The following is an 11,169-nucleotide window of genomic DNA, read 5'->3' as shown; positions in this document are numbered from 1 at the left end:
TCAAAGGAAAAAAAACCCACCAGCAGCACTGGTCTGAGCAGGGTTGTTAAATGACATTTACGACTGCTCTACATTCCAGGAAGCAGCAGGGTGTGTTTACGGTACAGGATCCAGGGACGCCCACTGGGTTCAAAATTCTGCCTCCACCGCCTAGGACGTGTGATCACAGGCAAGTTACTTAAATCTCGGAGCCCCACTTCTTTGTGAGAAAGTAGGGATACCCCAGAGATGATCCATGGCCAAGTCGGGCCCACGGGCCAGTTCTGTTCCAAGGAGTCTGTGGCTCGTCTTGTTGGTCTTAAGCGTTAAAACTCTGATCCCCGGGAATGGCTGCTGCCCCAGCGGGCAGCGGCAGGGAGGCGTGTTAGGTGGCTGTGCGTGCTGTGCTCTCACCCCACCAGCAGGCACTCTCCCCCTTCACGGGGGAGGGTCTGGAATTAGGTAGTTACAAAGCCCCGTGTCACCACCTCCTAACTACATCCAATCTTTCCCAGCTAGGCTAGAAGATGGTCATCACGAAAAAAGCAACGCAGTAAAACAAAAACTGAGGAGCAGCCTCTCTGCTCTTCTGAAGACTTCTCTCCTGCACCGGGAGGTCCCGCAGGCACGGACAGAACCCTGCTCCAACACATCTACTCTCCTCTGAAGAAGCCATCACCCACAAAGGAGGCAGCACAGGGAAGGGTTCAATGTTCAGTTTCCTTTAATGACCCCCATTCTCCCCGAAGGGCAGGTGCAGGCGGCTGGGCGATGGCAAGAGGTGTTCACTTGAAGATCTTGCCCTGATTGAAGGCTTTGCCCACGTGCTGGAAGGCCCCTTCCCAGCAAAAGTATTCTCGAACCAGAGTCTGGGTCTCCTCACTGCCCGGATCCAGTTTCCGCCATGTGTATGACTCGTAGTCCACCTGCCAATCTGGACTCAGCTGGGAAGAAAAAGTCAGGTAAGAAGCATGTGGTCAGGGTATCGGACACTGTCCCACACCTGTTACTTCCAGCTCAGACACCCATCATCAGAGCCCAGGATGCCTGTGAACATGACTGCTCTTTCATGGACACATTCCTTCAACTCTCCAGGATGCCCTCTGACTCAGGAATATGAGTGCATTTCCCAAACCCCTGCCCCACCTCCCCTGCACCCTCCTCACCGGAAAAGCAAGCTCCTGGCCTCGAAAGACCCAGACCCCAGAAATGGAGCTGCTGTTGCTGGTTCCAAAGAGAATGACACTGGCAAAGGCATTCTTCCTCAGTTTGTCCAATCGCTGGAACATTCCTGAAGGGGAAGAACATTCAGCCTTTGAAATCACAGCGCACACTACCGTGGCCTCCCTTCCTCCCCCCAGAACCATCCTCTCACCAGTGATGAGGTTGCAGCTCATGAAGGTCTGGGTGAGCTCTTCAGGGAAGCGATACTCAGAGTACCACAGGGACCAGCCATCCTTATCAAAGTGATCCCAAAAGTACGGCAGTGCCACGGAGAGCGTATCCTCGTTGGAATACTTGCGCTTAAATTCATCCAACACAAAGGTACTGCACGGAGGGAATAAAGCAAGGAAGTCAAGGTGGGGAAGGTCCTACTGAGGCAACAGATGTCACCAGGCTGAAAGAAGCTAAGGGCATTTTCACTCCAACACACTGCTTTACAGGAAGTCACTGGACTGGCAGATGCGTATCACCTCAAGGGAGGAGAGCTGAGGGGTGTGAGAGGGGCCCAGGGCAGCTAAGCATAAGGTATGCAAGGCCCGGGGTGGGTGGGGCCCAGGAGGGCCCCAGGGCCATCTACCCCAAGAAAGGTGTGGCGAGCTGCTACCCCCTGGTGGAGACTCACAGCGACAACTCCTCTTTTTTCCTGTCTGGCCCCTCCCAGGGCTCCTCTCCACCAGGGCTCCTCTCCATGAGTCACACTTGGTTCCTGACTCACCCAAGTCGCTGCCCACACCCCCACACCCCCATCACACAGGCCTCTTCAGGTTACACACACTATAATATGACAGCAATGTAAGAGATGAATGTTTTCCAAGGGCCTCCACGCCAAATCCTACACCCGTGTCCTTTAGTTACTCTGCCCAGAAACAAATTCAGGTGCTGAAAGCCCCCCCGGTGGTCTCTGAAGCAATCCAGCACAGGGAGAGACACCAAGGATGCCAGCATCAGAATAGGAGAGGTGTCTCCCACCATGGTAAGCAGGGCTTCCGTTTTGTTTTTTCCAATTATAAAAATAGACGCTGACTGAAGAAGATCACTTGTGATGCCTTAATATTTTAATATATTTCCCACTGGTGGTGTTCCAAAGATGCTGCATATAGTTCTGTGCCTTACACAATTTGTTCATTGCCTGGCTACTGAGAATGTTTTGCAAATGTTTTAATGGCTAAATGATTTTCTACTGCATGAACGTGACATAAATCTCTTAAACACCTTTATACTGAATGTTTAACTTGTTCAACTATTAGTATAAATAAGTCAACAAACCCTAGATTCAGAGACTGTTACCGTGCCTCCTTTTATAAACAAATATGGTTAAGTAGTGTGACTTACTCACTGTTATAATGCAGCCGAGAACTGTCTTTTAACCAGAGGTCCTAGGGTCTTCCCAAATGCGCGTCAGAGACCTCATCTGAGGAGCTTTACTGCCTCAACCACCTCAGAATTGGAGGTGGGGAGTTTTCTTTCACTTCCTCCTGAACTTTAATTATTCATGACCATGTGTCCATTTCTCCGCCTAAACTGAACACAGGCTCTAAACAGCTCCTAAAACAAGTTAGCTGAAAGGCCTTAAAATAACTAAAGTTAACTCTGGACTCATTTGAATCTTGTCTTTCTGTCTTTGAAGACATCCCCTTTAAGAATCCTGGGGGAAAGCATCTGGGCAGCTCAGGAAAGCACCATGGTAATGCAACCAACAGGTATGAATAGACATGCCAAAACAATAACAAAGAATGCACAGTTTACTAAAGATTTATTAATGTTTACTGCCTTATTTATTTTCTGCCCAGTGTACAGACCCAAAATATGTGACTGTCTCCAGCTATTTATGTTACACAGCATATACAATTTGGGTTGGTTATCACATACCAAAAATGCTGCTCACTCCTGACCTGACCTTGTGCTAAAAGGTTCAGAAACTCATCTTTAAAGAGCAGCTGTGTTAGGAGCCTCTTGTACGAAGTGCCTGGGAGGAAGATATCTCAGCTACAGCCCAAGCTGGTCCCCACATTGGAAGGCAGCAGTTTCTTACGGCAACTAACCAATACCATGCTTGTCGCTCATAACCACACATACCTCTTATGCCCACCACCAGTGTGTGCGCCTTCATCCCATACACAAACCACTACAAAATGTGGAGGTCAAACAATCCTGCATCCCACAGGACCAACTAGTGACAAGACAGATGGCTTTGGGAAAGGCAGAGTGAGTGGGCAAGAAAAACAGAAAAGAGAACTAAGTGACGTGACTACAGTAAAGACATTTCTGATATTGCTTCAAACTCTAATACGGTGACTTAGAGCAGCGGCTGAAGAAAGATAGGATTCTAAAAACCTCCCCTCTGCTGTATTCTTTCTTCCAAGAACCCTACACAGCTGCCCACCTCACCTGCCTCTTTCTCCTTGAGGGGTTTAACTCCCTTCATCTGGCAAACAACCAGACAAGCACTCTATAGCCATAGTCATCATTCTTTCTCTTAGTGAGCAATTTTGATACAGGCTGGTGCAGCACGACAATCAAAGGCTACTGATGTGGTGTCTGCTGCCTCAGCAAAGCCGGCCTAGCAGAGCCGATGCCGGATGCTCTCTGCATCTTCATCCTTCCTGCACCCTCCGATGTGCTAGTTCCCAGCCATCTCAAATCTTGACAAGTACACTCAAGACCAAGCAAGTCACCACCACACCAAATTCTGGGCCCGTCTGCTTTCTTTGCTAGAAAGAAGTTCTGATATTCTCAAATACCAGATGCACTAGAAACTTGCTTTCTTTTTGAAAATTCACCCATCTGCTGTTGATAAGCAACTCAATTTTGTATGGACAACCTAAAATCCCAAGTCCTCCAACATCCATACCTCTTGGGTAGATGGGCAAAGGGATCCTTGGCCTTTGGCTCCGCAGCCAGCGCCTGCTCACATTCATCCAGCTCCTCCTCAGGAGCGGGGGCAGCCGCCTTCTTCTCCTCTTTGCCCTCCTTCCGCTCCGCCTGGGGCTTCAGCTTCTCTTCTCGAGAACCTTTCTCCTTCCGTGGGGTGTCCTTTTTAGGCTGGCTCTCTGCAAACTTTTTAGCTGGTGCAAAAGAGAGGGAGAAGTCAGGGTCTGGCCTCTTTCCACATCCTTCCCAAACCAGGTACAAGCACAGTAATGGGAGGAAAACTGCTGGGGGGCCAAGGAAGGGATCCAGATGCTGCAGTGCCTGCCACCAGTTCACTGTACGCCCCTGAGCAAGACTGCAACCCTCAGCAACTAATACATGCATAGCAGGACTCTACATGCTAACACAAGAGAGTGCCAGCATACGGTGTGTAAGAATTAGCAATGTCTAATGGCAACCCATTCCAGTGTTCTTGCCTGGAGAATCCCAGGGAAGGGGGAGCCTGGTGGGCTTCCGTCTATGGGGTCACAGAGTCGGACACGACTGAAGTGACTTAGCAGCAGCAGCAGCAGCAAGAGTGTCACACAAGATTAGCTACTACACACGATGCCCTATGTTCTGTGTGTCCACGTAACCCAAAACCCAGACAGGAAATCAAGGGGTTAAGACTGAGCAAACCAGTCCCCTGATCCTGCCTGCATGTTCCTGGACCTCAGACTTACCATCAAACTGGGCCATTTTCTCACAGAGCTTCACCTCTCCCAAGACAGCCCGGAACTGGGGCTGGTTAATGCAGGTGAGGAACCAGCGGTTGGTATTAGGGAAGGCCTGGCGGAAAGAAGGCTCCAGAACCTGCCAGGATTTGAGAATGGACATGAAGTCAGTGGAGGGAAACATCCTGATGTGTCTGAGCCAGAGCCAGAGCACCATGCTTCTGTCTACACTGAAGCTCCAGCCCCTTTCCAGCCCCCAGACACCAGCTTTCCCAGGAGGGCTATGCCCACCTACCTTACTAGTCTCTCTCTAGCAGCCCAATCCAGTTTAATGGATGCTGGTCCCACCGTCCATTCACTATGCATGGACTTGGCAGGAATACTTAAATCATCCCTTACTCCTTTTACAAAGCCATTTCATACCTACAGTTTCACGCATCAATAAAACTGAAAAGGCTGGGACCAACAGAGGGCTACTAACTCCCTCTGCCAAATAAATAACAAAACCTACCTACATGAACTGCATGATATGAGAGAAATACACATATCATCAAAGTTCAGAAAGTAAATATTTGACAGCAAAAAAAAATGTTTTATTTCAGAACGACAGTCCTTAAACTCAGCTTCATGAAAAATTCATTTACCGCTGTTTCCACTTACCTCAATCAGAGGGAAAACAATCCTATCGGGCCCCATCACCATCACTTCTATAGTGCTGGTTCTCAAATCCTACCCCACAACTTTCAAGTTACATGCCCTTGACGGGTTACATTTCTCTCACCCACACAACATGCAAAGACTCACTAAGACGGTCCCCGTTAGGCCTTGGCACAGGCTCTGACTGCTCTGGACCAGCATCCGTTCAAGAACTGCTGTTTAGAACCAGCAATGTGCCATCTTCGTTAACCCAGTAACCTCAGTGGTGATTATTACTACCTTGGTTTTACAGATCCTATGCGGAGAAAAAGACTAATGGAATTCACACACACAGCACCTTCCCACCCCCCCCCCCACAACCAATGAGTACTGAAGCCAAGAACTATTCCAAGTTCTGCCTCCAAAGATCCTAATGCTGAAGCCGCCACCCCACCTCTGTCTTCACAACTAAACACAAACAGGCTGCCCTAGAAACATGGGAACAAACTACACATAACAGCTGCCACACATAAATTACAGGGGACAGAATAGTACCGAACTTCTCAGGAGGGGAAGCAATTGCGATGTAAGAAGATAGGGTTAGGGGGTCCACATTAAAAGAGAACCAGGCGTGACATTCTCTACATAAGAGAAGTCATTTTTGGCCTAAGAAATTCTGTGATCTGAACCTGGCGATCATACTTGTCTTTGAACAGGTCATAGTAATTAATGATCTTAAGGGCTTCCCTGGTGGCTTACTGGTAAAGAATTCGCCTGCAATGCAGGAGCCACAAGAGACGAGGGTTCAATCCCTGGGTCGGGAAGATATCCTGGAGGAGGGCATGGCAACCCACTCCAGTGTTCTTGCCTGGAGAATCCCATGGACAGAGGAGCCTGGTGGGCTAAAGTCCGTGGGGTCGCAAAAGTCAGATACAACTCAGGGACTAAACCGTCAACCATCAAAGGAATAAGAGATCACAGGAACAAAAGACTCCAGAAAAAGAAGTAACAACAGTGAAGATATTATGTCAGCAGGAAAGACTCCCAATCTTGTTTCAGTGATAAAGATTAGCCCAAAGCCCTCAACGACCGGATCAACTGGAAGAAAGGAGCGATGATGGCGGCACCTTCTGACCCTTGTGACTGCAGTGAAGGTTCAAACCACTAGCCGCCCAAGCCCCTTCATGAGTATGCGTGTGCGCTCAGTCACGTTTGAGTCTTATGACCCTACGGACTACAGCCCGCCAGGCTCCTCTGTCCACGGGATTTCCCAGGCAAGAATATTGGGGGTTGCCATTTCCTTCACCTTAGCTTGAAACTTCCAATTTTGCTGTTAGGATAGATGCTTGGTGTCTTCCTTACCTGCTACAAGTAATAATAATAAATCCTTCTTTATCCTGATCTCTGGCCTGGTAGTCTTTAGGCTCAACGCCCCTCAAGAGGCAAGCCCAGTTTTCCAGTAACAGTGGTCCTCAATTAAGACTAGCTGTTGGGGCTTCCCTGGTAGCTCAGTGGTAAAGAATCCACCTGCCAATGCAGGACACAAGAGTTCAAGCCCTGACCCAGGAAGATCCCACATGCCATGGAACAACTACACCCCTGTGCTACAACTGTTCTAGAGCCTGGAAGCTACAACTACTGAAGCTCACACCCTAGAGCCTGCACTCCGCAACAAGAGAAGTCACTGCTATGAGAGGCTTGCATACCATGAAGCAGGGGAGCCCCCGCTCATCACAACTAGAGAAAAGCCCAGGAAGCAATGAAGACCCAGCACAGCTATTTAAAAAAAAAAAGATCCTGCATGCCCAGCTAACACACAGCACAATTAGATAAATAAACAAATAAATACTTTAAAAAAAAAAGGACTAGCTGTTACCTCAGACCCTCTCACATCAGCAAAATGCAGGCAACCTGGCAGACTTGTCACTTTGTTTCTAACCCTCACCTACACCCTGCCAACCCAGATTCTTTATAAATTTCACCTGTTTATAAAGCCACAACAGGGTGCAGACAACTGTGATGTCAGCCAGCGTCACGCGTTCGCCCACCAGAAAAGTTCTCGTCTTCAAGTGAGCATCCAGCAGCCCCAGAATTCGCCTCACCTCCTCCTTCGCATTCTCTGTGGCCTATTGATTTAAAATGATCAGACTCAGCAGTGGGTATCAAGCCCTGTCCCTGCCCTTCTCCCCCAATAACAGAACCAAAATAGCTATTCCACTGAGTCCTGGCTCACTGCTAATGTATCAAAAATGAAACTCTCAATGTTAAATTTCTTCAGGGTGCAGTCTGGCTTCATTTCAAACTATACTAATCATAGTAGTACACCTTTGAATTTTATAAGTCACCTTAGAGGTCATCTGGTCTAACTATACTCTCTTATCATCTGATACAATCTTTTTACAGCAGAAATCTCTGGTCTGTCCACTCAGACCTCCCACCTCCACCGTGTCTGTTAGACAAAGAGTCCAGATACCATCAACAGTCCAGTGCTCCCCAGCACTCCCAGCTTACATCCCAAAGATTAGGTTTTTACTATTTAGGTGTTCTTGGCATCGCCCTTCCTACTCCTTCCTCCCGGATGCTCAGGAGCTGATGCCACCCTGGCCCGTAGTCTCCCCTAAGCTCCAAGACTCACCTGCTTGTTGTGGTGCATGATGCCCAAGGTAGGGAACACCCAGGTGCTGGCTGGTGGCACTATGTCGCTATCGGCAAAGCTCACCCACTGCACCACCTGCGCTGCTGCCTCGGGAGTACTTCCCCGCAGCTCCTCGTTGCTCACTGCAGAGGTGGAACATGAAGGTCAGAACTCTGGGGTTATGCCAAGACTGGTCCAGGTGCCTGGAAATTCCTCTTTGTCCACTCCAGCTCCCCCACCCTCCCCTACGTCTCACCACCTCCCGACTCTCCCACTCCCACAGCCACTGCAGATTACCATAGTAGGCAATGGCATTGCTCTCAAACACACAGAATCCATCGTCACCTTCAAAGGCTGGAACCTGGTGACAAAACAGTCAAAAGTAAAATACACAGCAGTTTCTCACTAGTCAAGTCCAGGAGGCTCAACTGTTTTGAACAGAAGTTTTTATATAAGGCTGGTATCCCTTGCTAACCCAACTCTTAATACTATCTGAAACTCAAGAACCAAAACTACATGACTAACTTGCTACCCCCTACAATGTGAACTCACATAAGAAACCCCCAATTTTAGATATTATTATTAGATATTTGTACATAATTCCTCAAATAAGCAAAAAGCAAGAAACCAAGTCCTTACTGCTGTCTATATTATCCAGAGTATTAACACATATTACCCCACTAGACTTGACTTAACATGGTTATTTATCTACCTCCGTAAGCCTCTTGGGGCAAGAATTTCACTCACAGCAAATATCTGACCTATTGATATTTGCACTGAAATCAGTCAAAATTCATTTAGTCTGCCACAAAGAAGCTTGTGAGTTTTACAGGAAATCACTGAAGAATTCTGTACTATTGTTAAGTACAAATAAATCACCATTATCCAAAATAAAAGGTTTTTTAAGTCTCTGAAGTGTAGGGAAAAAAAATAACATGAAAAGATCCCAATTAAAGATGGAAGCCATTTTCAGAGAGATGGCTTTTCAGTTCTCCTTGGGTTCTCAAGACCAAAGGCCCCTCTTCCAATTCCCTACTCACCTTGCCAGCAGGAAATTTACGGAGAAATTCGGGAGTGCGGTTGGTTTGGCCAAAATGGAAGTGGGGTGGTGCGGAGAGCACGCGGACCTGAGCCCCGCTGTACTGAGCGGCAATGAGGGCCTTGAAGGCCCTCCAGTTTTCAGGATATGTGTACAGGGTCTGTGGGGAAAAGTTGGGGAATAAAACATTAATGACTAGAAGGGTCCCAGTCCTAAATGTTTCCAGGGAATGACTTCCCTGAGTAATCCCAATCCATTTCACCTCACTCCCTCTGGTGAACCAAGTCAGTTCTTCCGTGTCTGCTGTCAAGTGTAACCAGAGTCCCCCGAAATACCGAGGACAGAACTACACACCGACTGCTAAATAAAGCTTGTTGACAGATCTGACCTTCTCTAAGGACGTCTCTAGAAGCATTCTCTTCCCCTCAATTATATTTCCAAGAAATACCGAACTTCTAGGTCCCTCAGACTCCATCTGCCGACACACACACAGCCTCCCTTCCCAGAGTCCTTGTTCATTCATTCACGCTTCCCGAGTGCCTGACTACTCCACTGCTGAGCCGCTCACCCTTGAGAAGTATCACCCTTGTTCCCAAGACACACACATCGACCCAGACATTTCCGAGCCCCCTCCGAATACCCACGGGGACCGAACGGCATCTTAAATCAACTCGGTCTCCCTAAAAACCCTTTCATTTCTTGTCACGGATTCCAACTCTTCGGTCCTGTCCCGCAGTGAGTTCTCCGTGTTGCCTTCTCCCCTTCTATTAACCCGGCCAGAGAGGTCCAATTGGCCTGACTTCCCTGTCCGGAGACTCTTCTCGCTCCCAAACCTCCCCGCCGGACCACCCTTAACCGTGACCAGCCGTACCTGCCCATAAAGACCCTCCTCTTCGCCCTGTCCCTCCTGTTGCCCCACAAAACGGTCGCAAAAGTTTTGCCAACCTGCCTGGATCCCACGTCTCGAGGCGGCAATGAACCTGAACTGCTTTACCAAGCTCCAGACTGCCAGAACCTGGCATCCCTTTTCTCCTCTACCCCAGACCCTTCCACCTCTTCGGCCTCCCAGAGCCCTAGCCTCAGTTCCCCTCTGGGGCCTGGAGGCTCTGCTCTCGAACAGTACGATCTCTAAACCCCGGATCAGTTCCCGACTCAGCTGCAGAACCCCTCTGACGCCGGCTGAGCCCGCTCGGGCAGAGGATGGCGTCGGATAGGATGACCTGGATAGCCGGAGCCGGCAAACTTACCCCAGCCGCCATGGTGATTCCGCAGAGAAAGGGGGTGGGGTTCTCCGCGCTGCCGCAAAGTAAGCCGTCAGGGAGAGAAGGGGTGGGGGTAGAGCCGTGGAGAAACAGCAGCCGGAAAGCGAGGACGGCATAGAAGGCTTACGCACGACAGTTCGGTATCCCGCGGCAGCTGAATGGAAAAAGAAGTGGGTGGGGCCTGCTGGCCAGCGCGGAAACAACTCGCGCATGCGCAGTGGGGGATGGCCAATCCGAGTCCGGACGTGGAAGTAGACGGCGGGGAGACGCTGAGTTCTGGCTGGAAAGCCGCCCCTCTGCAGCTACGTGGCAGAGCTGCCAGCTCGGCATCTCGCGGGGCACCAGAGGCGTTTGCCTCCGGGTCGCCTGGCCCGCGGTGATTTGGTGGAGGTCGTGCCACACCCACAACATCGTGGTCGTGTGACACTCATTCGGGTGGAACTGCATGGAGGTGGCGGGATCCTACGCTCCTTTCGTTCCAGCTTTCTAGAGGAGAGATTGTACATCTAACCCAAGCCCAGGTCTGAAACCCTCCGTAAAAGTGAGGCTTTTTCAATTAAACCACCTTGCAGCTCAGAGATGCTGTTAATAAGAGACACTCTTCCAGGGACCCGCAACAGGGGAGGGACTGAGGGAGAACACAAACAAGTCCTGTCGCCCTGGAGGGGCTGACAGTTCAAATGAGGGGTTGCCCTTTACCCATGCTCAGATCTGAACATTTTTTACCCGGTATGAAGAGAATGGATTTAGAACCCTGAACCCAAATTTCAAGCCCCGTCACCATTCATAATCTGGGGAGTAATGTAAACG

The 11,169-nt window shown here is 49.4% G+C and overlaps 1 protein-coding gene across 1 annotated transcript; it reads right to left on the bottom strand.

The window, feature by feature from the left end:
* Nucleotides 1–685: 685 nt before the first annotated feature.
* EEF1G (eukaryotic translation elongation factor 1 gamma) lies at nt 686–10,497 on the bottom strand. The gene is made up of 10 exons (XM_055415746.2): nt 10,345–10,497; nt 9,099–9,257; nt 8,356–8,419; nt 8,059–8,201; nt 7,406–7,549; nt 4,797–4,926; nt 4,055–4,268; nt 1,355–1,527; nt 1,146–1,270; nt 686–923 (listed from the first exon to the last, which is right to left on the bottom strand). The coding sequence occupies exons 1-10, from the start codon at nt 10,354–10,356 to the stop codon at nt 765–767; spliced, it is 1,323 nt and encodes a 440-aa protein (XP_055271721.2). The 5' UTR covers nt 10,357–10,497; the 3' UTR covers nt 686–764.
* Nucleotides 10,498–11,169: the final 672 nt, after the last annotated feature.

This window comes from Moschus berezovskii, chromosome 25 (genome assembly GCF_049115385.1).
Source record: "Moschus berezovskii isolate FMDL1 chromosome 25, NW_MosBer_1.0, whole genome shotgun sequence".
NCBI lineage: Eukaryota > Metazoa > Chordata > Mammalia > Artiodactyla > Moschidae > Moschus > Moschus berezovskii.
The sequence above is the reverse complement of the archived record's forward strand: the minus strand, read 5'-3'. Positions and strand labels throughout refer to the sequence as shown.